The sequence below is a fragment of the Sinocyclocheilus anshuiensis genome, unplaced genomic scaffold (assembly GCF_001515605.1).
Source record: "Sinocyclocheilus anshuiensis isolate Anshui unplaced genomic scaffold, SAMN03320099.WGS_v1.1 scaffold3298, whole genome shotgun sequence".
NCBI classification, from domain to species: domain Eukaryota; kingdom Metazoa; phylum Chordata; class Actinopteri; order Cypriniformes; family Cyprinidae; genus Sinocyclocheilus; species Sinocyclocheilus anshuiensis.
Genome location: NW_015538163.1, coordinates 94,108 through 121,853, shown reverse-complemented (window position 1 = coordinate 121,853; position 27,746 = coordinate 94,108). Strand labels below are relative to the sequence as shown.

At 37.3% G+C, this 27,746-nt stretch overlaps 1 protein-coding gene across 1 annotated transcript in view; it reads left to right on the top strand.

The window, feature by feature from the left end:
• Positions 1-22,906, top strand: part of LOC107683705 (atrial natriuretic peptide receptor 2-like) — a 52,678-nt gene extending 29,772 nt beyond the window's left edge. Inside the window, exons 11-22 of the mRNA XM_016479773.1 lie at positions 921-1,025; positions 1,420-1,491; positions 2,423-2,582; positions 2,702-2,857; positions 2,938-3,106; positions 13,088-13,234; positions 13,843-13,966; positions 18,911-18,979; positions 19,130-19,304; positions 19,760-19,858; positions 21,544-21,635; positions 22,407-22,906. Coding sequence (XP_016335259.1) covers positions 921-1,025; positions 1,420-1,491; positions 2,423-2,582; positions 2,702-2,857; positions 2,938-3,106; positions 13,088-13,234; positions 13,843-13,966; positions 18,911-18,979; positions 19,130-19,304; positions 19,760-19,858; positions 21,544-21,635; positions 22,407-22,469 — 1,431 coding nt within the window. The 3' untranslated portion in view covers positions 22,470-22,906. The remainder of the gene's footprint in view (positions 1-920; positions 1,026-1,419; positions 1,492-2,422; positions 2,583-2,701; positions 2,858-2,937; positions 3,107-13,087; positions 13,235-13,842; positions 13,967-18,910; positions 18,980-19,129; positions 19,305-19,759; positions 19,859-21,543; positions 21,636-22,406) is intronic.
• Positions 22,907-27,746: the final 4,840 nt, after the last annotated feature.

Here is a 27,746-nt window from a genome sequence, read left to right as displayed (position 1 = left end):
TTGAAATTGGCTACAGTTCTTTTGTCACACTGGGTATGGAAGGTCAATACAAAGTTGAGTACGTTGCATTGTGGGATACAGTACTACTTTGTTCTCAGTACTCAGAAATAGTCCTCTGTTGTATACTTTTTGGACATTTAGGGTATTCTGTGTATACATATAGAAAATTCACACGCTATGCACAGTTTGTGCAAAGCATAAATAGTAGGAATGATATTGTAGTATACTATTATGGTCATAGGCCGAATCTGTTCTCTCTGTCTATCTGAGACCACCGTGATGAGTCTGAGCCTAAAAAAAACAAAAACATGCAGTGAGTCCATGCTTCCCATAACAGACTTATTTGAAGCCTAAGTTTATTATAATGGCCTTATTCCGAGGGAAAGCTGATAACACCGGCTGACTTGTGGCCAGTTCTAACCTGCTCAGCTTTGATGGGAAATGTGAGGGGCTGCATGGCTTGGTGCATGTGTGGTAAAACAGGAGGCATCCCTGAAGTGTCATCGCTGCAGACCATGGCCCTGGCGGTCTAATTAGCTGTCGGGACAAAGTGAATAAATGGCCAGACAAAGACAAATATGGGGTTGGGGGTAAGATAGGGCAGTGGAAACTTCCTTCTTCGTTCTCACTGACATTTGCCCTCAGTGTTATGGAGGTCAAAGGTTATGCTAAGAAAAGTTTACATGAACTCATACAGATTTTGACACTCACTGTAGCTCCATGATGTAAATGTTCTACCATGCTGTTATAGACTTGGTCTGAAGACAAAAAAAACTGTTGAGGAAACTTGAGAAAAACATTTATTTTATTTTATTTTAATTTATTGTTAGCCATGGTCTTTGACATTTTTTAGAATAAGTAAAAATCTATCAAGCATCATACAGATTATAATTCAAAACTCATTTTGTTGTTACTAATAGATGAGAGATGTGCATTTCAACCATTTGACGAGGTTTATTGGCGCTTGTATCGATCCACCAAACATCTGCATTGTGACAGAGTATTGCCCCAGGGGAAGTCTACAGGTAAATACCCTCAAGTTCATGCTTAAAATAACTTTTTTTGTTAACCAACAACATTATTGTTAATTATTTATTAGTATTACTCTGTGATCGCAGGCAGTGTGAATTGTTTATTAAAAGAATGACATTTACATTGCTAATATTACAGTGCATTTTGTTTTGTTCACTTCTGGGAAGTAGGCAACTGTACATTTGTCTCTATTACAATGTTATTGCAATTACTTCATTTCCATATTAATGACCTTGTTTGTTATGATCTATCATATGTCTATGATATATCATCTAAATCATCAATCAAAGTTTTATATATTTTTATATTTTTCATTTGCTTGTATGAAAATGAAGTCTGTATATTCAGATGTTTTGCAGTGTTGAATTTCAGTTTGTTCTTTTACAGGACATCCTTGAAAATGAGAGCATCAACCTGGACTGGATGTTTCGATACTCACTGATTAATGACATTGTGAAGGTTTGTGAGACCACTAATAACCTTTATAAATGTGCATACAGAATATACATCAGCCCTATTCATTCACAAATATTTTTAATATATTGTTTCGTTTAGTCAAATGAGTTCTGGTACTAAAAACATCATAAATTTAAAACAACACTTTTGTAATCCAGTAAATATGGTGTGCCTTTTAAAATGTCTAATGTATTGTTTAAAAAGCCAGATGGGAAACAGAATCATGAAGCAGTGTTGGTTTGATTATTTGCTTTTCTGAGAGGAGCCCCATTAGTAAAAGAAAATGGCCTGGCATCAAAGATAACATGACATTGTTTTGGAAAAGATATATGAAAATAATTTCTCTCTAAATTCTCCCTCCATTAAAGTAAATCAATCCTCTGTTCAGTGTCAAAGGTACTTGAGAGCCCAGGCACATAAAAGCATTTGGGTTTTGCTGGAAAACTGGCCTGAAACTACGACAAAGTAAACTGTCGCTTAAATGCACAAAACATATTTTGGCTTTTAAGATGGAAAATGCTTTAAAAGCATTGTTTGATTTAAAAATAGCACTTGTCTGAATTTAGTAGGCCAATGCCATCTGAATTTATGGCTGACAGACATACTTGCCTTAAGTTGTTGATCCTGAGTATTAAATATATATCATATATTTATTATTTATATATGCATTAAATTAAATACAGTTGCTGTTTAATGTGAAAGACAATAAACTTTAATCTTTATTTTTCTATTATGTCTTCCAAAGGTAATCATGAAATATGTTATCTGGCTTCTGTCAACCCAGTAATTTTCTTAAAGCTTTAAGTGTACAAGGAAGTATTATTAAGAAATATAATATGGAACACACGTTTAACTTAAAATGTGTATTCTGTTCTATTTGCCCCATAAACTGTGGGTAAAGACATAATGTTCTGTTTAATGCCTGTGCTCCCAGGGAATGAATTATCTGCATAACAGTTACATTGGCTCCCATGGCAATCTGAAATCATCTAATTGTGTGGTGGATAGCCGCTTCGTTTTGAAAATCGCAGATTATGGTCTGGCAAGCTTCCGTTCGTGTTGTGAAAATGAAGACTCACATGCACTGTACGCAAGTAAGAATCTATTCGATTTTCTATTTTCATACATGAAGCATCAGTTGACTTTTGCCCAGTGCTGATAAAATCACTAATGTGACCAGACTTAGTGACTGCTTACCAAACGGATTTTTCAGAAAAGCTATGGACGGCTCCAGAGTTGCTGATATATGATAGGTATCCGCCCCAAGGAACCCAGAAAGGAGATGTGTACAGTTTTGGGATCATACTACAGGAGATAGCACTAAGGAATGGCCCATTTTATGTTGAAGGCATGGATCTCAGTCCCAAAGGTAAAAGCCCCAAAGATCAAGTACATTAAAACTGATTTGTTGCACATGACTGACAAGGGTTTGGTTTGGTTTTGTTTCAGAGATAATCCAGAAGGTACGGAATGGCCAGAAGCTGTACTTCAGGCCTACCACAGATAACAGCCGGCACTGTGAGGACCTGACCATCTTAATGGAAGGCTGTTGGGCTGAAGACCCTGCCGAACGGCCTGACTTCAGCCACATCAAGATCTTTATTGCAAAATTTAACAAGTAAGCACTGCACACTGCCACACATCACTTACATTTGTAATATTTACATGAAGTAGAAGCAGCATTGTATCTTTCAACAGAATGCAGCATCTGTCCTCGAGCTGACAGCTCATTGATAAACAGCCTTTTATTGATGCGAGTGAAGGATTTATGGTTAATTCCCCAAAGGGGCACTTGACAGACATTGACAAAGTTCCACTAAAATGCCTGGTATGTTTCATGTAAAAAAGGACCTTAAAGCCTAGTCTTCATTATATAAATGCATCTTGTTGACATTTTTAGACTTGTTAGTGATTGGACAAAGTTTAAATATCAGATATCTAAGTATAAACCAGGGCAGTGTTTCCCAAAAGCATGGTAAGCCATAAGTAGATCACAGAACTGATTGTATGGACCAACTTAAATTATAGGCTGCTTTGCAAAAGCATAGTAACTTGAGGAGTACCTGAAAATCGTTGTAGATCAAGTGCTTTGGAGTAATTGTAAATAACTATAGTGCATTGCAAGGAGACAGACTTGTGCAGTCATCTGCAGGAGAACTGCTATAAATTACATCTAAACTCAATACCATTCCAATGCTGTCATGGTGGGTCAGGGAAATGAGGATGAGAGGATCTAATTGAAACTAGACTTGTATTAAAGGGATAGTTCACCCAAAATGAAAATTATATAATTAATTACTCACCCTCATTTCGTTCTAAACCCGTAAGACCTTTGTTCATCTTCAGAACACAAATTAAGATATTTTTGATGAAATCCGAGGGCTCTCTGACCCTCCATAGACAGCAAAGGTACTACGATCAAGGTCCAAAAAGTTAGTATCACAACGCATGCACATGCTCTGCTCTAAATGTTAACAAGATGCAGCGCATGTGTGTTCCGTGTCAGCAGCATCACAAGCATGCGTTGTTTACGTGCAGGAAAAGGACGCGCATGCGTCATGATACTCTCCAAAATGGCACCCTAGGGTGACTTGCTCTATCACGTCCTTGGCCAGAATGGTTGCAACTCCTGCTCGAAGAACAGCGGCATTCTCAACTTGCACTATGGAAAACAGAATGCCACTGAACTTTGCCAAAAGTTTGCCAAAAGAACTGCCAAACTGAATCACATAGCCGAACCAAATGGTTCTGAGAAGGCACCGGGAAGGGCTGGGGAGCTTCAACTAAAAGTCTATAAAACAGAACATAAACGTCACCAATGCTTACACTTTATGCACTGTAGCTATAATATGAATGGTGCGGTTTGTCACGTTTTTTCTTAATGACCACGAAATGAACTAAAAATACGTAATTTTTGATCGTACAGATAAAAGTAAGGCATCGTTTGAAACTGCAAAGGGTCTACTTTTATTTGTGTATAGTCATAATAACAACAAAACAACAGGGTGTGCTCTCTGCCATCTCGGTCTCTGTCAACTTTTTTCACAGACACTTAAATAACCTAAATCTATGAATACTTGCCTCACAGACATGATAAATATATGTATATAAAGCTTGAAATGTCTACTTGTAAATGAATGTATTAATGCAAGTCATGTCGAAAACAAATATTCTCTGATAAAGTAATTCCTATGAAACCAACGTGAGGCAAGTGTTCCCCATCTGAGCTCATTATCTGTAATGTGATCATGCCCATGCGCACGACCTATTCTTACGATAATCATCCACGTGAGATGCGCAAAAATGTAAACGCCCATCTAGGATACTTTTCATTTTCGGAAGAAGACGCGCTGAGAGGAATAAGCCAGAATTTACCTCAGAAGAAGAATGTGATGCGATGCTATGTGATGCGAAACGCGGCGCGAGCCAATGGAGAAAATCATTTCTGATGAGTAAGGCATTTTTTATTACTTGCCTTAGTTGTTATTGTGATGTAACATTACTAGTTAGACTTTTCCTAAACTATAATTCCTGACTACATGTATGAAATCAAGTGAAACATTTTGAAATGTCATTTCGTTGCATCTAAATGTCTCATGACACCAGGATGTTTTTTAATGTTCTATAAAATATAAAACAATACGATATAAAAGTAATATGAGTGTTTACACTATAACACTATGAATGTTAGAGTCTGAGAATGTTTAGACCAATGTTTACTGTGAAATACTCTGTTCACGAATATATGTAGATGTTTATATTATGCTTAACAATAATTTTTGTTTCCCAGATATAAATTGTTTTTGTATTATATAATACATATGAAGTATGTTTGTGTTTATGACTATAAAATCGTGTTATTATAATTTTTTTTTTGAGTTATGAGTGGGCAACATTAATGATTGCTAATGTAATAATATAGTTGCTCCTGATGTCATGCTAGCAGATGTTTTTTTTTTGTTTTTTTTTGGTGATCAGATACCTTGAAGACTTCACTGATTTTCTCTGAGAATGCTGTACCAACATCAGAAGCTGTGAAGCTGGTCAACTACATTGGGCTGATATTCTACATGAATATGGTAAAATAAGCTCCATGACTGCTGATGATGGGGCTGTTTTTTTCTTGAATCCATGGAAAGAAGCAACAAATACTTTGGAAATATCAAGTATTTACTTGTTTCAACATGAACAGGATCTGTTGTCAGCAATGGCACAAAGGTGTGTGACTGTTCAAGTCTCTGTGTTTAGATCAGAGTGCTCAGTAATGTGTCTTTGACCTTCACTGTGTATATTTTGATTATACTGTGTTGTAATTAAATACAAATAATCAACCCCCCATTATTGGAATCTCCTCACATTCTTTCTTACCTGCCTCACAGTCACAATCACACTGATGGCCCATTAGGGGAGGGCCCTTTGCCTCTCTGGTGTGAATCACTAAATATTCATGGCCATTGTCACCCCCTTGCATATAGCCTTTCTAACACAAAACATGTCTTACAAAAGTTAAATCAATATATTGTTTTCTGTGAATGAGTGAGCAGGATGATTTTCACATAATTTTGTAGCAACTCCTCTTACTAAGAGCGGTTCATGTGCCAGGCAGTCTGAACCTTGGAGCGGGCATGCTATCCAGAGGTAATGTATCTCCGGGAAAATGGACACTACATCCTCAGATGGTTCAAATGATTTGGTTTGTCTTCGGGAGGGCAGAGGTTGACCTCTTTGCCTCAGAAGACAACTCTCATTGCCCAACTTATTTCTTGATGTAGTGAGATGACCTGGCCCACAATTGGCCCAGCATTCGTCTGTATACACCCCTCCCCCCCGATTGCCCTGCTTCCTCAGGTCATCAAACGGGTCAGGGAAGTCAAATGCTCAGTCCTCCTGGTGGCCCCACTGTAGAGGAACTATACATTTTTCCCCGAGTTAGTGCAGCTGTCAGCAGCAGCGCCGTGGTCAATACCATTGAGGAAGGAAATTCTCTCGGACACAAAGGGCATGATTTGGCACCTCCGGCCAGAGCTGTGGAGCCTTCATGTCTGGGCCCTCAACGGGAGCATGTGCAGCTCCCAGCGAGAGTTAACAACACCATTTTAGAGGCTAGAGCACCATCTACGAGTGGCCTTTAAGCCCTTAAATGATCAGTCTTCCATGACCGGTGTTCAGCATGAAGCCTGGATCTGGGTTTTTGTGAGGTGTCCCACGTGCTAACTTTTTTGCAAGAGTTGCTGGACAATGGGCACGCCCCTTCCACATTCAAAGTTTATGTGGCAGCTATCACAGCAAACTATTATGTCAAAGCTGGCCAATCAATCAGCAGAAACAACCTAGTAGTTAAATTCTTGAGGAGCGCTCTGAGGTTGAACCCTCCTCGTCCTCATATTATGCCAACCTGGGACTTGTCCATAGTCCTAAGGGCCCTACAGGGCCCTCACTTTGAGCCGCTCAATTCGGCCAAACTGCGGCCTTATTGGTGTTAGCATCGGTGAAGTGAGTGGGTGACTTGCAGGCACTGTCAGTCAGTGTTTCCTGTCTTGAGTTTTAGCCTAATGACTGTAGAGTCGTTCTCAAGCCAAGACATGGTTATGTACCTAAGGTGCTCTCAACTCCGTTCAGAGCACAGGTTATCACCCTTATAGTACTCCCTGCTGCAGACGGTAAGCAGGGTCCCAATCCACTCTGCCCAGTAAGGGCTCTTAGAGTGTATGTTAGCACTGTAGTCTGTTTAGACAATCAGAGCAGCTCTTTGTTTGCTTCGGAGGCCGCTCTAAAGGGCTGCCAGTTACGAAGCAGAGACTTTCTTGCTGGATCGTAGATGCCATAGCCTTGGCTTATGCCTCAATAGGCTCTCAGTGCCCGATAGGTGGGAGGGCCCACTCCACTATAGGAATGGCGTCCTCCTGGGTGTGGTCTAGCGGAATTTCAATCAGTGAGATTTGTGCGGCCGCCGGCTGGTCGTCGCCATCCACCTTTGACAGATTCTATAGCTTAGATGTCCCTGCCCTGCAGGCATGGATTTTTGTCTGCTTAATTTACCTATTTCTCCCTAAGTGTGGGAAAGATTGTCTTGTGGTCCTCAGCCTGTTGGTTTGGGTCTCAACTTTGCTCATGCTTCTAGGAGTCCTTAACTTGGGTGCTTCGAGGCTGGGCTCACAGAGCAGGATTCATTCTGCATATGCTCATAGCACGGCGTGATTGGATGCATTCCACATATGCCTTCTACGCAACGGGAGACACCGTTCGAAAGGGATTACACTGCATTTAGCATAAACTGGGCTACAATAATATGTGAGTAGGATGAACGTACATATGTACACAGTGTTTTTGAGAAAACAATGGTTATGCGTGGTTAGTCTGGTTACTAACGTAACCTCGGTTCCCTGAGATAAGGGAACAAGCATTGCGTACAATGTGGGTAAACTCCGGTTTACTCTGTTACTAAAGCCTGATTTGTTCATGTTTGTGTAGCTGCACAAACCAATGGCCCACCAGAAAGGGAGGAGCCGACCTCTATATAAGTCGGCTCCAAGCTCCATTTCATCAGAATCTTTCAACTACAACAACAGCCATAGATTCGCATTCAGCTTATAGCACGGCAAATGACACAACGCTTGTTCCCTTATCTCAGGGAACTGAGGTTACGTTAGTAACCGAAGCGTTTTGTACTAACCACGCATAAACATTGTTTTCTCAAAAACACAAATATGTACGTTCATCCTGCTCACATATTATTGTAGCCCAGTTTGTGCTGAATGTAGTGTAATCAAACAGACTTAAGTTTATAAGAAACTGAAAAAAGGACAAATGTCAGGGTATGTGAAAACTTCTCCAGGGCCCCAAAACCAGTTAAATATTAGGGTTAATATTGTCAGAGCCGACATCCTCCCCTAAGGTCCTTAAGCAGATTGGCCTGGCAATGTTCCCTCTAATTTTTTTTCTTGCTGAGCAAAACTTTTCTCTATTGGGTGGACATTTCGGCCACCTGAGCAAAAACATTCTTTATACCAGACCTGTACAGCGCGCGCACAAAAAAAGTGTGTAACTTTTAACTTTAATGTGCTATTTGTATTTAATTTGACCCGTGACTAAATGATGCACATTTTAGGTTACCTGAGATTTTTTCTTTTTTTTTTTACAGTATAATACACTGTCATTCAAAAGTTTGGGATCAATAATGTTTATTAAAGAAGTTTCTTATGCTCATCAAGGCTGTATCTATTTTATAAAAATACTGAATATTGTTTCACAAAATAATATTGTGAAATATTATTGCAATTTAAAATAAAAGTTTTCTATTTTAATATACTTTAAACTATAATTTATTCCTGTGATGAAAAGCTGAATTTTCATCAGCCATTACTCCAGTATTCAGAAATTATACTGATATGCTGATTTATTATCAATGTTGAAAACATTGATATTTTTTTCAGGATTCTTTGATTAATAAAACGTTTAAAATGACAGCATTTATTAAAAATATAAATCTTTTCTAGAGAAAAAAAGTGTAATGTTTCATAACCAATTGTTATTTCATTAACAGTGCCACAGGCGTGAAAGTATGTTTGTCCAGTACCTCATTCTAATATCTCTCTTATCTCATGTCTGTATGTCTGATCTGAATTGCAGGTGTGGGGGAGAGGGGGGTTGCTGGAGGTGTGAATGGTTGTGTGGAGAGGTGTTCAAGGCGGATGTGGGGTGTTTTTTCAAACCTGCAGTAGAAATCATTCAGATTGTCTGCCAGTTGTTGATTCTCCACAGTGCTGGGGGCGTGATTTCCCCGTTGATTCTGCGTCGCGATCCGCTCTGAACAGCTGAAAGCCCGGGAGACTCAATGCGCTGTCCGGAATGGCGTCTTTCAGCCAGGTTTCCGTGAAACACAGAGCAGCAGAGTTTGAAAAATCCTTATTTGTCCGGGAGAGCAGAAGGAGTTCATCCGTTTTGTTGGGTAGAGAGCAGAGGTTTGCCAGATGGATGCTAGGCAACGGCGTCCTGAATCCGCGTTGCCTGAGCTTCACGAGCGCGCCGGCTCGCTTCCCCCGTCTGCGCGTCCTGAAGCGTCTGCACAGCGCCGCTGCTCCCCCGACTACAATGTCCAGCAAAACATCAGAATAATCGAAAACCGGTGAAATATCGGGTGGTGTGTACTTCCGAAACTGATTGCAGGGATATAACTAAAGACAGGACAAACTAACAAAAACATAAAAACAACTGCGGAGCACGCCACGGAGGCAGCCATCATCGTCGGCGCCATCTCACATCTGACTGCAGCCGCTCTGCCACAAGCCTGCTCTGAGACAAACAACGCATAAATCATGCGTATCCCTACCAGTGATGAAGCGCGGGCAGGGAGGAACACACTCTTCTACTGTTTACACCTGATGCGTTTTTCAGCTTCCTGGTCTCTACGTCACCTTACTCGTGATGTCTTGCCATTCCATTGGACTGATTTCACACGTGCTTCAGAGCGTGGTCACGCAAAGGCATTCCCAAGGCATTTCTGATGTAGCACGAGTTCCCTAAAGGGGAAACCTTCCCCTAAGTATGAGTAATATATTCTTGCCTGTTATTATTACTGTTACTTAAATGTATTAATATAATTTCATGTATTTATTAGGGCTGGTAAGCAATTAATATTTTGGTCCCACTTTATATTAAGTGGCCCTAATACCTGTGTACTTGCATAGTAGAGCTGTAATATTTCTGTAACTACACAAATGTAACAACCCTCCGAATGGTTTGTGTAAGTACAAATGTGTAACAGGACATATATAACTACATTTTGTAACAACAATATGTATAAGAGTAATTAGCACAATTTGATCCAGGGGGTGGAAAAGGGATCCAGGGGGTGGAGATGGGTAGGTTTAGGGGTGGAAATGGGATCCAGGGGGTGGAAATGGGTAGGTTTAGGGATGTGTTAAGTGAGAGGAGTTGGATCACAAGTTGGTGGAGTTGGTGCACCACTGTAATACCAGTCCAGGTGGTGGAGATGGGTAGGTTTAGGGGTGGAAATGGGATCCAGGGGGTGGAAATGGGTAGGTTTAGGGATGTGTTAAGTGAGAGGAGTTGGATCACAAGTTGGTGGAGTTGGTGCACCACTGTAATACCAGTGTACTAACATGGTAACTCCTCAGGAACTGTCCACTTAATATAAAGTGTAAAAATTCTGGACACCAACCACAATTTATATGTAAAGCCTAACTTACTGGCCGCTGCTGTGTAACATCAGAGTAATTACATGGTAAATCCATAGGAATTGTTTACTTAATATAAAGTGTAACAATGTCTTTACCAAAAAGTGCTGTTAGTCCTGTTACACTTTTGTACTTTCATTACCAAAAGGTGTTGTTACCAATGTCCTGTTACACATTTGTATTTACACATACCATTCAGTGGGTTGTTACATATGTGTAGTTACACAAACATTACAGCTGTAGATACTATGTACCAATGTGAACTTACACTGTGGTTACATACTATGTACACATCTAGTTACTATGTAAGTACACAGGTATTAGGGCCACTTAATATAAAGTGGGACCAATATTTTATATTATATATATTATACCAATATTACATGATGTGGCGATTAATTAATCTAATTAATCGCAAATTAATTGCACATCAAATTTGGCTCCCAAAATTGGGAAATTATGAGAATGAGAAAAAATGAGAAATTACTCCCAAAAGATAATTTAAAGTCATTGTGTAAAGCATCAAACAGACATTACAAAAAGTAGCTTCAGCAAGAAATATTCTGTTTGATAAAATTTATTACATATACTCTTTTGGACCATGAGGGTGAGTAAATGATGACAAAATTGTCATTTTTGGGTGGGTGAACTATACCTTTAATAATTAATTTTATTATTATTATTAGTATGGAAATATGAAATGATTTCTTTAATGAAATTATAAACTAAAACTGCCAGTAGGTGGTGGTAAATGTCTTAATGATTAAGTCATCGAGTCATTTATTCATTCATTTGATTCGTTCAAATGGCTGATTCATTCAGGAGTGAAGTAAATGGTTCTTTATGAATGGTCCATTGAATTATTAGGCTTGTTTGACTTGAAGCGGATCATCGCCATCAGACCGATCAGTGTGTGACATTAAAGTACCGCAAGAGCTATCCACCTTTTTCTTGCCGTAAAAATGGGCCATTTGTAAATTCTATGGGTCTAGCTTCCGGTCTCATCCGCGTCCAGCTATTTTTAGCTGTACAAAACAGTTCATTTTGCTGCTTGATATTGAAAATTGGTGTGTCTTACCATATTATTTTAATGTATTATCTTAATTATGAACACACTGGTTTGTAGATCAAATAGTTTTACAGTTTACTGCACGTTGTTATTCTTCTCGTTATTTACCTATAGCGGCTAATGAACCGGAAGTCACGCCCATAGGCTTACTTCTGCGTTGAAGAAAAAGGTGGATAGAGAGCAGGCGATGATGCACATGGTTCACCCAATTCGTTCAAAACGTGCATTAAGAAATGAAATGCCGCTGTGTGGAGACGAACAGTTCTACTTTGTCTTTATATTTTCGTTGGCAAAACTGAGCAAAACTGAGAACATTGTGTCTAAAATGACACAATATTAACTTCTTACTGAACTGTTGTATAAGTTCAGTATCACATTTGCACTCGTGTGATATTGTACTTAGCCTGTTGCTTAACTATATGATATAAATATGAGACAAAAATTCAAATGGGGCATTTTTGCCCCATATCTTGAATTTTAGGGACATTCTAACTACATTCTCTAGGCTCCATCACGCAGTGAGTTCTTGCCCTGCCTCATATTTGTCATCAATCAACTGTATGAAATGTCAGATGACCCTAGGTCTGGGGCGGGGCAAGTGCGTTAAATGCGTTAATAATTTTAACGTGTTATTTTTCACCATAATTAATTAATCTAATTAACGCATTAAATTACCAGCCCTAGTATTTATATATTAAATTAATATTAATTTAATTATTAATATATCATTTTTTTTCCCCATTTTCAATTGCCTAAGTTTAAACTTCAAAAATTATTACTGAGAAGTGTGGCTCATTAGATGAATGCTGCCCTGCAGGTCTGTATGAGTGTGCTTCATGTAGGAGTGAGCACTGACCTCTAAATAGAACAATATGATTCAGCAGACCACACACCAGCAGCACATGATTCAACCAGAATCGACCACACTTCATCGTAAGTGCTGCATTTTACCGCCTTATAAGATGCAACTATGCTATACTTAATTTAATAATAAATAAATAATAATTTATTTAATAATTTATTTATTTAATAATTTATTATTTAATTACGCTATACTTCTTATGAATTACACTGCATTATAGCTCTTAACTGCAAAACTGAGTACATGTTCCTGTTTTCTGTTTTCAGAACTATTCTCATGCTTTTCTCATAACCAGTCATATGCTGCAATCTCTCCAGTTCATCTTGTTAAATTATTAATGGGTTATCAGTGATTTCACATAAATGCAATCTTCTACTGTAATCCGTCTGCTGTAATTATAATCATGTATATCTGCTGTAATTACACATCATGTGTGGAAGCAGGTGTCTAATGTTTTTTTTTCCTCAACAGAGAAGGCAGCACCAGTATTCTCAATAACCTGCTGTCCAGAATGGAACAATATGCCAATAACCTGGAAAACCTGGTAGAGGAGCGAACACAAGCCTACCTCGAGGAGAAACGGAAAGCTGAAAATCTTCTTTACCAAATCCTTCCACAGTAAGAAATGTGTTGTGTAATATTTACTATGCAGTTTCCAAACTTTTAATTGGAGATTGAGGAAGAGATAGCTATTAGTTCAAGAGTTCTCTTATTACTAGATAACTTGCATGTGACGCAACTTCTACCATATTTTTTGTCTCATCTAAAACTGGCTTACCGTTCTTTGAGTAAAGTCTGTATTTCAGACAATTATGTAAGTGGTGAGAACTGTTAAGATCGGGTTAAGACGAAGCAGACAAGCTGACTAATTATAGAGTACTAAACTCTCTAAGGGAATAGCTAGGAATTAAACAAGCTCATTCATTCTTTAATTAAATGAATTATCATACTAATTGATCTCAAAAGTGATCTTGGGTCTTATTAAGAAAAAGCTGCTGTACAAAGCTACCATATTTCAACATGCTGTAAATCATTTTCGATTTCGATTTGTTTATACCTTTGTTTAGTTTTTAGATAAGGATTTATTAAATGAAATTATTTTCTGTTTTCATATATGAATTTTTAAAATAACTGATAGTTTGCTGCTGCATGTCTGCTATTGTGTTTGGACTCGTGTATGGAAAACGATTTCATGGTTCAACATCATAACCTAATTCTTCTCACAGTTCAGTGGCGGAGCAGCTCAAGCGTGGGGAGACTGTACAGGCCGAAGCCTTTGACAGTGTCACCATCTATTTCAGTGACATAGTGGGCTTCACGTCAATGTCTGCTGAGAGTACACCATTACAGGTCTGCATATAAGTGTTTAATTATCCTAAAACTTTCTGATTACTTCTAGGTTTAAATTAGATTTTGAATACTTGATTTTCAATGTATCTTCAATGCTAAACTAATAAAACTTTATATATTATAGTATATTACACACTGTAAAAATGATTGTGATTTTAATGGTAAAAGACAGTAAAAAATTGGTTACAGTAAGTTTCCGTACAATATACGGTGAATAACTAATAGATCCGACCTTACATTTGATGTACGTTTACAGTAAAATACTGTTAAATGTAAAATTTTTGGAAGTGAAAAAGAACAATTCATTGTATAACTTACAGTGAAGAACCATGAATTGACATTCCCAGAATTTCCCATGTGACACTTTACATTTGATGGTATTTTGTTGAAATAGTGATTTCTATTATTCTATGTGCCATTTTTTTACGTTTTACAGATTTTTTTACCATCTTTACATTATATTATATTATATTATATTATATCATAAACATTTTAAATTTATTTCCCTTCACTCAAACAAAAATGAAAAATATAGTATAAAACAAATATATATTATAGTGGCATTCATTATAAACACATTTATTATAAACAGCAAGCCTAAACTAATTTTTTTTTAAGTGAAACTGAAACTACTGTAGTGTGGAAAATGCGCTATATAAATAAATTTGTGCCTTGTCCTTGTTTTGTGTGATCGATGTTAAATGCATTATATAAGCTGATTTGAAATTTAAGTCGCTGCTAGTTTCAGATGATTAAAAAAAATCATACTTATAATTAATTCTGGAAATTATGGCACATTATTTCATAATAATAATAATGTAAAATACATGAACATATTTAAATGTAAAATTTTTTTAAAATAAAGCAGAAATATTTTTAATTACAAATAATATACTAAAAGCAATGCTTACAACAATTAAGAAAAATGAAACAAGACAAATAAAATACAGTCCACTTATATTGTATTAAGATTTAATATAAACTTTATTGTATGTGTGTGTGTATGTTAAAAATATTTAACGCAATTAACGCAGGGGCGGGGCTAGGGTTGGCCACCCCACTCACAACTGCTGCTTCTGTCACTTTTTCTCTTGACAAGAAGTACATTTATTCAATCGCAGGACGACTGAGAACTGAATAATAGAATTTAAAAAACAATCTTAGAGGTAATTCACTGAGAATTAAGTTGGTTATGAATAGACTGTGGAAGATGTAGTACACTACCATGATCTGGCATATTTCACTGGGAATGTTTACTCAGCAAAAACAACTAAATGAATGATCAGTCACATATTTCATATTTTGTCTGATCTGTTTATCTGTGGTTGGAGTGAACATAACCATAATCATAACCATATTTAGTATGCAACTATCCTACAATATTGTATGATTATTCAAGCACTATGCATCATTTCTTTTGCAAGCAACATATCTAAACTTCATAATGTCAGAGATACAGACTGCAGCATTCTTGTTTCGCCTGAGCCACAGAAAGGGCATTCCTTTCCTCTCATTCCCATGTATTTTGACATGACGATCACCTTTTGAAGTTGTGCCCCAAGATGGTCATATATTCTCACTTGATGATCGTATATTAATACATTTTGTGCCAGACATCCACAATGTTTTGCAAAGAGGAGATTTTAATTTAATTTGCAGTGTATATTGAAGTATAATTGAATTATGGGAAATTACCTTAATTTCCCATATAATAAATCTTGAAATATGCTTAATTGTGCCTTAAACATGGATTTTGAATTCTGGAATCAGTGTGAGAGATTAGATTAAGGCCTAAAGCATTCCCTTTTTACAATGGAAAAAGTTGTGTGCTCTTTTAAATTATGAGACATTTGAGGCTATTGTTGCAGATTTATTTTAGACTTCTCATCTGAACTCACAGACCAACTGAGTTTGGAAAGTAATTCTGAAATTAGACCAAATGCACACAACTAAACTGAACCATCATGGTGTTTGGAGCACAATGCAGTTCAACAGCTGTTCAAATATATAAATTCCAGCAATGTTTCAGTGATTAGGCTTATAGCATGACATCTTCATAATGAAGTTTCATAATGCCTCCATGGTTAATTTATCATATTTTCTGATCTATGTATGCAGATATGTCTCTGTAAGGCCTCTTTCTGGGCGTACATCCAGGGATGGGATGGGGTGAGAAAGTATTTTAATTTGAAGGAACCATTGGGAGTTCAAGCAGAAACACATCACAGCAGTCATTTCTAGCTTAACCTCCATGAGACATGGCAGAGCTGCAGACACAATAGACTTTTATTATACATTCTGTTTGAACTAATTCAAATTGGGAGAGGGGTGGTGGGCACAGATGTAGAACTATTTCTGTCAGGTTCTCATCATACCTAAAAAAGGTGGGGGAAAAAAGGAAAAAACGCTTCTGGAATAAGAAGAAGTCTCATCTGAATAGTCAAACTAACGAATTTTGAGGAACAAAGCAACATATTTTGTATCTTAGCTGATTTCAAAGAAATCCTCTATTCCTCCAATCCTTCAACACTTTCATAGTACTTGGATTTTAATTATAGATAGTGGGTTAGTGGGGTTATTGTCAAGTGTATTGCCTTGAATATCTCATAATTTAAAGGAGCATGCAACTTTTCTGAGCTTTCTTTTCTATAGTTTATTGGTTTAAACACATACAGGTGCATCTCAATAAATTAGAATGTCATGGAAAAGTTCATTTACTTCAGTAATTCAACTCAAATTGTGAAACTTGTGTATTAAATAAATTCAGTGCACACAGACTGAAGTAGTTTAAGTCTTTGGTTCTTCAGTGGTTCAACCGTAATTTTACGAAGCTACGAGAATAATTTTTGTGCGCAAAGAAAACTAAAATAACGACTTTATGCAACAATTCATCTCCTCCACGTCACCCTATAGTGCCATTTTGGAGAGTATCACATACGTAAACAACGTATGCCATGTATGTACACGGATAAGTTGTTTACGTTCAGATCAAATCGTAAACAACGTAAACATCGTTTTCGCGTACGGTGCTGCTGACACAGAACAGCATACGTTGTTTACGTATGTGATACTCTCCAAAATGGTGATACAGGGTGACGCGGAGGAGACAAATTGTTGAATAAAGTCATTATTTTTGTTTTCTTTGTGCACAAAAATTATTCTCATAGCTTGACCACTGATGTCACATGGACTATTTTAATGATGTCCTTACTACTTTTCTGGGCCTGGGAACATTTCAGTTACATTGCTGTTTATGCAGGGTAAGAAAGTTCTCAGATTTCATCAAAAATATTTTAGGTCTTCTTGATAAGACACGAGGGTGAGTAATTCATGACAGAATTTTTATTTTTGGGTGAACTATCCCTTTAACAGCAGATTGATATGACTGACCAATCAGAATCACACATTCGAGAGTCACAATATCTTTTAAAAAACTACAAGTTTTGAAACTGATGTTTTATGCTTACTTTTGTTTTTCATGTAATAATTAAATAATTGATTTTCACTACTAAGATTTTAGAATGTATTGTTTTACACTTGAAAAATATCAATTATTAAAATGGTAACAAAAAGTAAAATAAATACCAGGGCCTGACCCTGTTTTCACCGTGCCGCAGATCTTCTTGGCGATCTGGTAGACCTTGCGCATGTCATTATGACTAGCTGCTCTTTGGGCTTCCTCAACTTGTCTGTCCAGCCAGTCTCGCTTGTCCCTCTGTGCACTGCTTTTTACTGCCTTGTCCATCTTGATGTATTCCTGGTAGGCATCCTTGCCATTAGATGGACTAAACCTAAATTTAACAGTAAAGGCACATTTAAATATGTTCTTTTCATTTATGAAGAATTATAAGCATGTGGTTTATGCACATTTGTTCAAAATAGCCTGGCAGATTGTTCACAAGATGTAGGCAAAAGTTTTGTATTGTTTACAGAAAGGATGCGTGTTCTCAGCTTTTTTCTTTTTTCTGCTTGTCTATTTTTCTTCAAAGCACCAACTTAGAATGCCTAATTTTGTTTTGATTACTTGTGTTACATGAGAAAATAAATAATTTTGCCATACTGATGAAGTAGATTTAATGCGGGTGCGGTTCAGGTCACGGTCTATGTTTATGTCAAATGGGTCTGGTACAGAATTAAAATAGTGCTGCTGTCGGATAACGGGTCGGGTGCAACAGCGCGTTCATATGTTTTCGATGCAGAGTGCAAATGGCTGTGCATTTATTTGTGTTTTTAACTCGATGGGAGCGAAATGAAATTGTCTGAACGCGAAGCTGTGTGTGTTGTTTGTCTGTCTCTCCTCTTCCCCCTCCTCTGCTCTGCTGTGCACCACGCCCACTTTTTTTAGCATTTTTTAAAACTGTGGTGAGAACTAACCAGTGCTGAAACGGGTGGGTTTCATGACCCTTTAAACTGCTTTGTGTCTCTCCGTCAGATAACCTCACAAGCATGATGTGCCATTTACAGGTATTTTCCTAAACCGCCACACAGCTCGTATATTTTTCCGCCACGGGGTGAGAACGTAATGATTACTAAAACGATTATGTATTTTTGATAATTATTATTTTATTTCAGTTAGTTTTTCCATAACTGTTGTTAGTTTAATTTCGTTTTAGTGTTTCATTTATTTTGATATTTTTATTTTATTTCAGTTTACGAAAATGTTTTTTCGATGCAGAGTGCAAATGGCTGTGCATTTATTTGTGTTTTTAACTCGATGGGAGCGAAATGAAATTGTCTGAACGCGAAGCTGTGTGTGTTGTTTGTCTGTCTCTCCTCTTCCCCCTCCTCTGCTCTGCTGTGCACCACGCCCACTTTTTTTAGCATTTTTTCAGATGGCACTTAGAGGCTTTTGCATCTGAACTCTTCATATATTCTTGATGGTTTTTTAACAGTTTTTGTAAAATTGTAATTTTGTATAAAATTCTTTCCTGTTACTCTATTCAGGTGGTGACACTGTTGAATGATCTGTACACATGCTTTGATGCCATCATTGATAATTTTGATGTATATAAGGTGAGTGTCTTTAATAGGCAGTGCAATCATTGTATTTTTTCATAAATAATTGTATTATAATTAGTCATTATTACTTTCATCTTTCATCATAACATTCATCAGCTTTTTTGAAGGCTTAGAATTGTGCAAAAATGTCTTTAATTTTTGCAGGTGGAGACAATCGGTGATGCATACATGGTGGTCTCAGGTCTGCCTGTGAGGAACGGGAAGCTACATGCACGTGAGATAGCCAGCATGTCATTGGCTTTGCTGGAACAGGTTAAAACATTCAAAATCAGACATAGACCCAACGATCAGCTACGGCTGCGAATAGGAATCCACACAGGTATTGTTACTGTTTCATTTATTTTAAGTCTTTAAAGTGTTTATTTATTAGTGTTGAGAAAATCATGGCAAGTTAAGGCTAAGTAATTACTGTGTATAACAAATGCATATGAATATTTGTACAGTAACCCATAAGAAAATGTTCAGAGGTTGCTGTCAACTTTGTCTCTTTGTTTCTGAGTAGCCATAAAAAAACAGGATTTGTATGTAAGGGTTTTTGCAGCGTTCTTTTTCTGACTCCACTGGAGTATGTCTGTGCATTTCTTATATATAAGTAGATAGGAAGTTGAGATATAAGGTGCTTATGTCATATACAGTATATGTGATCTCATTGCAGCTTTTGTTTAGTTGATTTTTTTTAACCTGTCAGGAAGCATTAAGATTGTGTATAAGCAGTTTCTGGATTCCTGCAGTGTATTAATCTCCCTCTCTGCTGCATGTGTGTGTGTTGAGCAGGCCCTGTCTGTGCTGGTGTAGTGGGTCTTAAGATGCCCCGGTACTGTTTATTTGGAGATACTGTCAACACGGCATCCCGCATGGAGTCTACAGGGGAAGGTCTGTGTCAGAAATATGTTTTTGATCTTTGTTCAGAATGCAGATTTTTTTCCACACTTTGAGAATGCAGCATGAGATTAATCCTTGTTTTGTGATTTTGATATATTTAAATACTATTAGTGTTTTTGTGAAGGAAATTAATACTTCTGTTCAGCAAAGATACATTAAATAGATCAAAAATGACAGTAAAGACTTTAAAATTTTTACAAAAAATAAAATAAGTACTGTTGAAGTTTCTATTAATCAAAGAATCCTGAAAAATATCAAGCGACATTGATTATAATAAGAAATGTTTCTTGTGCATCAGCATATTATGAGGGATAATGTGACACTGAAGACTGGAGTAATGGCTGGTAATAATTCTGCTTTTCCATCAAAGATTGCACTTTAATATACATTGTAATAGAAGGCAGTTGTTTTAATTTTAAATCATATTTTACAATATTACTGTTCACATAAATGTAGCTTTGGTGAACTTAAGAGACTTCTTTCAAACACAGTACAACATCTTGCTACAAACTTTTGGACAGTAGTGTACATAAACAAAACTTGCAACTTTTATAAAAGCACAGGCACCTGCCATTATATGTGCTGCAATATTTGTTAGAAAACCTAGTGAGCTGCCTACCTAGACAACATTTTAAGACATCATTGGTGTGTTCCTGGCATGTAGATGATGACATGTCTGTCAGCAGAGATTAATTGTATTCATGGAATACAGAGTTGAAAGAAATGGCAGTTATATAGTACCGTTCCCCATGGCTGCATTTATTTGATTAAATACAGTACAGCTCTGGTCTTCAGTGTCACATGTTGGTTAGGACGATGCTATAGAACGTAGGTGCCTATGTGGACAGTAGACAACGAGGCAGCTCACTAGGGTTTGGAACAATGCTGCTCAATAGTGTTGTATACTTGTGTACATGTACTTTAATATGCGTTTCACATATTCGCAAGTAACAGCTGTGATTCGACACTTATCACAAGTATCAACTTTATTAATAATTAGTGACAAGGAACCAGTAACTGATTTCCGGTTTGATTTATAACATGTAACAATATGTTTACCGCTTGTTGGCGCTTAATGCACACTTAGCCATAAGGAGCCCACACATTATGGAGCCTATTTCAGATTAAGAGCAATATGTTGTTCCTCCTATAGACAGGACAGTTTGGTCATTGCCCATATAGTATGTGTAGTGTGTCTGCTGCCATTCTTATAATTGGCGAATCATCTTTTATCAAGGTGTCATCTCACTCACAGCTGTGCACTTTGTATAGATTGTCTGGTCTTGGCTTGGTCTTCATTTACTCAACCTCATTTCATTTTAAACTCATATGACTTTCTACTAGTGAACAGGGAGATTTCCCTGTACAACGACAGCATAGTGGCCAAAACATAAAGGTATCACACTGTAAAAGTAATCCATACAGTCTTCTAAAATCATTCAGCAGTTTGTGTGGTGCAATTTAAGCTATTATTCATTCAAAAAACCTTCCAACATCTCACCTCAGATCTCATTATGCTTGCACATATTCACTCACTGTATGTTTTTGTTGTATGGAAATGAGCAGCCTTTACATTCTTCAAAATATGCCCTTTTATGTTGTACAGAAAAAACTTGAGGTTGAGTAAATGATGACAGTTTTCATCTTCCTATTAATGATTATCATTTCCTCCACAGCTCTGAGGATACATGTGTCTACAGCCACCAAAGAGGTGCTGGATGAATTTGGCTATTTCGATCTCCAGCTGCGAGGAGATGTGGAAATGAAGGTATGAAGTTTCAGTTATGCTTGCTTTCTGAAGTGATAAACTATGTAAAAATGTGAAAAAATTAATATTTTTCATAAATTATTTTTAAAATATATTTGTTTGTTTGTGTGAGCTATTTTGTATGAGCAATTTTCTTTAAAGGTACCGAATTACTAAAAAATCAGTGGTAATTTTCTTTTTCCAACATAACACACACAGAAAAACTAGACAGATAATTTAGAGCACAATCTTTCATGATTTTAAAACTCTAACAGAATTATGATAAAGATTAAACAATATCAAATGACAATTATTTAAAATCCTGCAGTGTGCTAGTTTATCCAGTAGGATTTTGTTCAGTTATTTAGAAGATTTTTTATTGATTCTATTTGAATCCTGGAGGATTGGCTCCACGCTATGCTTTCAATAGAAATTATGTATATCTTTTAGGATTTTTTGAATAGGCAATATTTTTCCAGCAAAATTAAAATAATTTGTTCCCATCCTTTTCAGATTTTCAAATGACAAAATATCCACATGCAATGCAACCTAAGTCCTGTGAAATCTGAACTTTATTGTGTTGATGATAGCCTTTTATACCAATCTGAGTCTTATAATGCTTAGATCACCATAGAGGACTGTCCACTCTATGGTGTCTTTGCAGGATTCTTTATATTCTTTAGACTTTTCATTAAGAAAGAGCATATTGCTCATTGTTGATGAGTTCCTCCAGCAAGCTGTCTGAGTGCTCATTGATGCATGCTATTGATCGGTGCTGTTACTCTCTTTTAGGGTAAAGGCAAAATGACAACGTATTGGCTTCTGGGAGAGAAGACAGATGTCTATGTTATCTGAGAGCACTGTTGATGACAGGAAGTCACCAGGATCAGAGCCACTGTTTCATATATTTGTTCTGTGTCTGAAAGGGTTTCTCGCTCTTGCATGGAACAACACATTATAATACCTTTTGAGGGAGGTTAATTCAGGTATATTTCATACCTGCTTTAAAACTGCAAAAATTATGTAGTTGTGTTTTTTTTTACAGTTAAGATTTCTTGTGCTGACAGTTAAGTATGTCTTTCTGGGTGAAAGTCTTATTTTTTGTGCTTTCTATATTTAGATGTTTGGAAACTGGTGATGTGTATTTGACATTTTCTTAACACATTCAAGTGCATTGAATGGTGGTTGTCAAGACTGAGGACAGAGTGAAGTTTTATCATAATGTAATATTTGTATATATGTATATCCAAGACATTGTAAGATATTTTGTTCAATAAACTGAATTAAAAGCAGGTTATTGTGTTGTCATTACTAGCAGAAGCTCTTGTAAATATAGTCTCGACAGTTCTAAAGAATTGTGAATATTAATGAATCCTTCCTGAAGGGCTCTATTTCACTCAACAAACCTTCCCAATGGGCTTTGCAGCTTATTAGCACAATAGAAAAAGAAAACCGCACACTTGAATATCTCACTTTTTCTCGCTGCTCCATGCAACTCTCAAGCTAAATACTCCAGTTTTTTCTCATCATTGAATTTTATCTCACACAGGTCAACTTATAAATTATCCACACTTTAAATAGGATACAATCGTCTTATTGATCACAACCTAAAAGACAAAATGTAGTCAAAACTATCTAAAATAAGTGTGTGTGTGTATATATATATATATATATATATATATATATATATATATATATACAGCGCTGCTTGAAAGCATACCCTTATCTGGGACAGTTGAAATTTAGCTCAGGAGCATTCATATTGCTTGTAGATGTTACTACACTTTGAGTGAAGTTAACCTGTGGCAAATTCAATTGAATGGGTATGATTTGGAAAGGCACACACGTCTTAATAAAAGGTCTAACAGCTGATAACGCATATCAGAGCAAAAAACAAGCCCTGAGGTCAAAAGAACTGCCTGTAGAGCTCAGAAACAGATTTGCGTCAAGCCACACATCTGGGGAAGAGTTCAGAAAAAAATTCTGCTTCATTGAAGGTTCACAGAAGCATGTAGTCTCCCTTAGCCTTAATGGAAGACGTTTGAAACAACCAGGACTCTTCCTAGAGCTGGCCTCCTGGTCAAACTGAATTTGCAAAAAAGCACCTAAAGGACCCTCAGACTGTGAGAAATAATATTCTCTGGTCTGATGAACCTCAATTTCAAGCATCATGTTTGAAGCAAACCAGGCACTGCTCATCACCTGGAGAGTACCATCCCAAAAGTAAAGTGTGCTGGTAGCAGCCTCATGCTGTGGGGCTGTTTTTCAGCGGCAGGGACGGAGGGACTCGTCAGAGTAGAAGAAAAGCTCAATGCACCAAAATTTCAGGAGAAACCTGAAAATGTGCATCTGTCCCCATCCAACCTGACAGAGCTTGAGAGGTGAAGAGTTGAGGAGAAGAATAGCAGATAATTGCCAAATGCTGATGAGTAAAGCTTGTCACATCAAACAAAAAAGGCTTGAGGCTGTAAAGGTGCTTCAGCTTAATATTTAGTTAAGGGTATGAAACAGATTTGCGTCAAGCCACACATCTGGGGAAGAGTTCAGAAAAAAATTCTGCTTCATTGAAGGTTCACAGAAGCATGTAGTCTCCCTTAGCCTTAATGGAAGACGTTTGAAACAACCAGGACTCTTCCTAGAGCTGGCCTCCTGGTCAAACTGAATTTGCAAAAAAGCACCTAAAGGACCCTCAGACTGTGAGAAATAATATTCTCTGGTCTGATGAACCTCAATTTCAAGCATCATGTTTGAAGCAAACCAGGCACTGCTCATCACCTGGAGAGTACCATCCCAAAAGTAAAGTGTGCTGGTAGCAGCCTCATGCTGTGGGGCTGTTTTTCAGCGGCAGGGACGGAGGGACTCGTCAGAGTAGAAGAAAAGCTCAATGCACCAAAATTTCAGGAGAAACCTGAAAATGTGCATCTGTCCCCATCCAACCTGACAGAGCTTGAGAGGTGAAGAGTTGAGGAGAAGAATAGCAGATAATTGCCAAATGCTGATGAGTAAAGCTTGTCACATCAAACAAAAAAGGCTTGAGGCTGTAAAGGTGCTTCAGCTTAATATTTAGTTAAGGGTATGAATACTTATGCAATGTACTTATTTCAGTTTATTTTATTTTAATTAATTTACGAAGTTACATTTACATTTACACTTAGTCCTTTCGCAGATGCTTTTATCCAAAGCGACTTACAAATGAGGAAAATGGAAGCAATCAAAATCAACAATCGAGTAATGATATGCAAGTGCTATAACAAGTCTCAGTTAGCTTAACACAGTACACGTAGCAAGGTTTTTTTTATTTAAATTATATAATAAATAATAAGAAAACAGATGGAATAGAAAAAGAATAGAGCAAGCTAGTGTTAGAGGCCTTTTTTGCTTTTGTTAATTGAATAATAAATAAAAAAAAACTAATAGATAGAATACAAAAAGATTAGAAAACAATTTTACAATATTTGTAAAGAAAACAATCAGTAAATGAATAGAGTGTAAGTCTAAAAGGATCAAGTTGTTTTAAAGAATAGAATTAGAAGAGAGAGTGCTAGAATAGTGCTAGTTAACAACAACACTGTTAGCAACCTAAAACCATTCAGAACTCTCTAGTAACCGCATTGCCCTTTGCAACCACCTTTATTATTAATCATTCAAGTGAAAGTACCACTCACATTTATTTAAATCTAGTCATTGGACTCTGCGGTTTCTTATTCCCTTGGTTGTCATTTTCTCTCTGCAGTCGCAACCAGTTGTCCACTCTCCCTGCTCATCTGTGCCGACTGCCGCTCAAAGTTCTGATCGCCTGCAATAACAAGCTGGTATCGCTGCCGGAGGATCTGGGAAAAAAGATGGAAGAGATGTGTTTTTAGCCGATTCTTGAAGATGGCTAAGGACTCAGGTGCTTGGATTGAGTTGGGCAGGTCATTCCAACAGGAGGGAACATTTAATTTAAAAGTCCCTGAAAGTGATGTGCGAGCAGCTATTGGTAGCCAGTGCAAATTGATAAACAGAGGTGCGACATGCATTCTTCATGCATTCGGTCTCCACACGAGGGCGGTATACTAAAATTTTTTATACCCGTTTGACACACTTTGACACACTTTACTGTTTATCATAACAAAAGGCTAAGCAAGCGCACGACACTGACAAGGTATGCGATAGAGTACCTTGAACACAATTTACTCTTTATCACAACAAAGGGCTAAGCAAGGTATGCGATAAGAGTATGAGACCAAATGCCAAGTTGTGACAATTCTGTTTTTGCTTTGTCAATATGGTGTATGGAGTGTACATTGATGTGGGAAAAAAAACTAATTTAGAGGGGTTATATGATGCGATTTCAATTTTTCCTTTCTCTTTGGAGTGTTTCTTCATGCATTCGGTCTCCACACGAGGGCGGTATACTAAAATTTTTTATACCCGTTTGACACACTTTGACACACTTTACTGTTTATCATAACAAAAGGCTAAGCAAGCGCACGACACTGACAAGGTATGCGATAGAGTACGAGACCAAACGCAACTTCAGCACGTCTCAACACAGTAAACAAAACAAGCGTTTCCTAGCAAGGACAACTGTGCTAAACACTAATGAGCCGGGGCGGACTGGCCATCTGGATGCTCTGGAGAAGTCCAGAACGGCCGTCGGACTTTCTTTTTCAAAGAAAAAGTGTCAGATTAAGTGACGTGACGGCCGACAAAAGGGGGCGCTAATGCAATCTATTTTTGCTTAATGCTTATAAGAAACCGAAACTGACGCGAAGGAGAGTGGGCTCGTGAGGGCAAGCAAAAAACGTGAAGATAAAGGCGGCTGGAAGAAGCTAAAAGAAAAAAAAAGCGAAGGTTACCTTTGCCCGCCAATCTCACTATACAGAGCATGTAGCCTATAGCACTATAGTAAAATCCCAGGACACCCTGAGTCCGAACGTTCACTGCTTTTTTACTCTGCATTGTCTGACATGAATATTCCATTCATTCATAATTCATACATAAAGAGACAGCAGCGATTCTACAACAGGTTACAAAATAGAGTAAATGAAGTAGCCTATATAATATGATTAGTCTGATTAACATGACGCACGCACGCACGCACGCACGCACGCACACACACAGACAGACAGACATATGAATACTCAAATTGAAGTATTCTGTTTCAGGTTTCTAGATTGATGTTTATCATTGTCATATTATACATTTTGCATTCTGCTCTATTCAAAAGTGAAAGTAAAATGCGCAAGGCGCTTTTAAGCTATTTAAAAGCGAAGGAAAGCGAGAAAGAGAGGGAACGCCCCGCCCCCGAGGTGATACCGGTATTACCGGTTTTGTCAAACCTCGATATTTATTTCAATCCCCTGCTGAAAAAAAAATAGAAACCATCACATAATTTGTAATAGTTTTACTGCTTATAATGAAAATTGTATTGGTTTTAATGGAAACTGTTGGTCTCTACTGGTAATTGGTCGCCTTCTGTTGGTGGCTTTTGTTAAAACCACTAAATCCTAATGTAATATGTCCCAAAACACACTTCAGGAAACTGGTTAATGGTTAAAAGTTGATGGTTTGTAATGTCTGTAATGGTATTTGTAGTGGAAATCATTCGAATTTTTGTGATGGTCTCTATTGTTTTTGTCAGCAGGGTCACCATGGGTTTTGTGATGTTATTTGCCATAAATGCGATAGTATTGCTGTAATATTGTCAAATAGTAGCGATTGCTTGTGGTTGTGGTGGGCCTATTTGGGAGAAAATCCAGGGCCGTTTTTTACTCCCAGTCCGTCCCTGCTAATGAGACAAGAAATAAATACACTTACTATCTGCTTTTAACTTCCGCTGATTGATTGCTTCTCTCAGAGTATTTCTTTACACTGTCTTTTGCTAGCTCTTGAACACAATTTACTCTTTATCACAACAAAGGGCTAAGCAAGGTATGCGATAAGAGTATGAGACCAAATGCCAAGTTGTGACAATTCTGTTTTTGCTTTGTCAATATGGTGTATGGAGTGTACATTGATGTGGGAAAAAAAACTAATTTAGAGGGGTTATATGATGCGATTTCAATTTTTCCTTTCTCTTTGGAGTGTTACAAGCTCTTGGTGCATAAAGAAGATCTGTAAAGTTGCAAAGACTAAAGTCTCAAATCC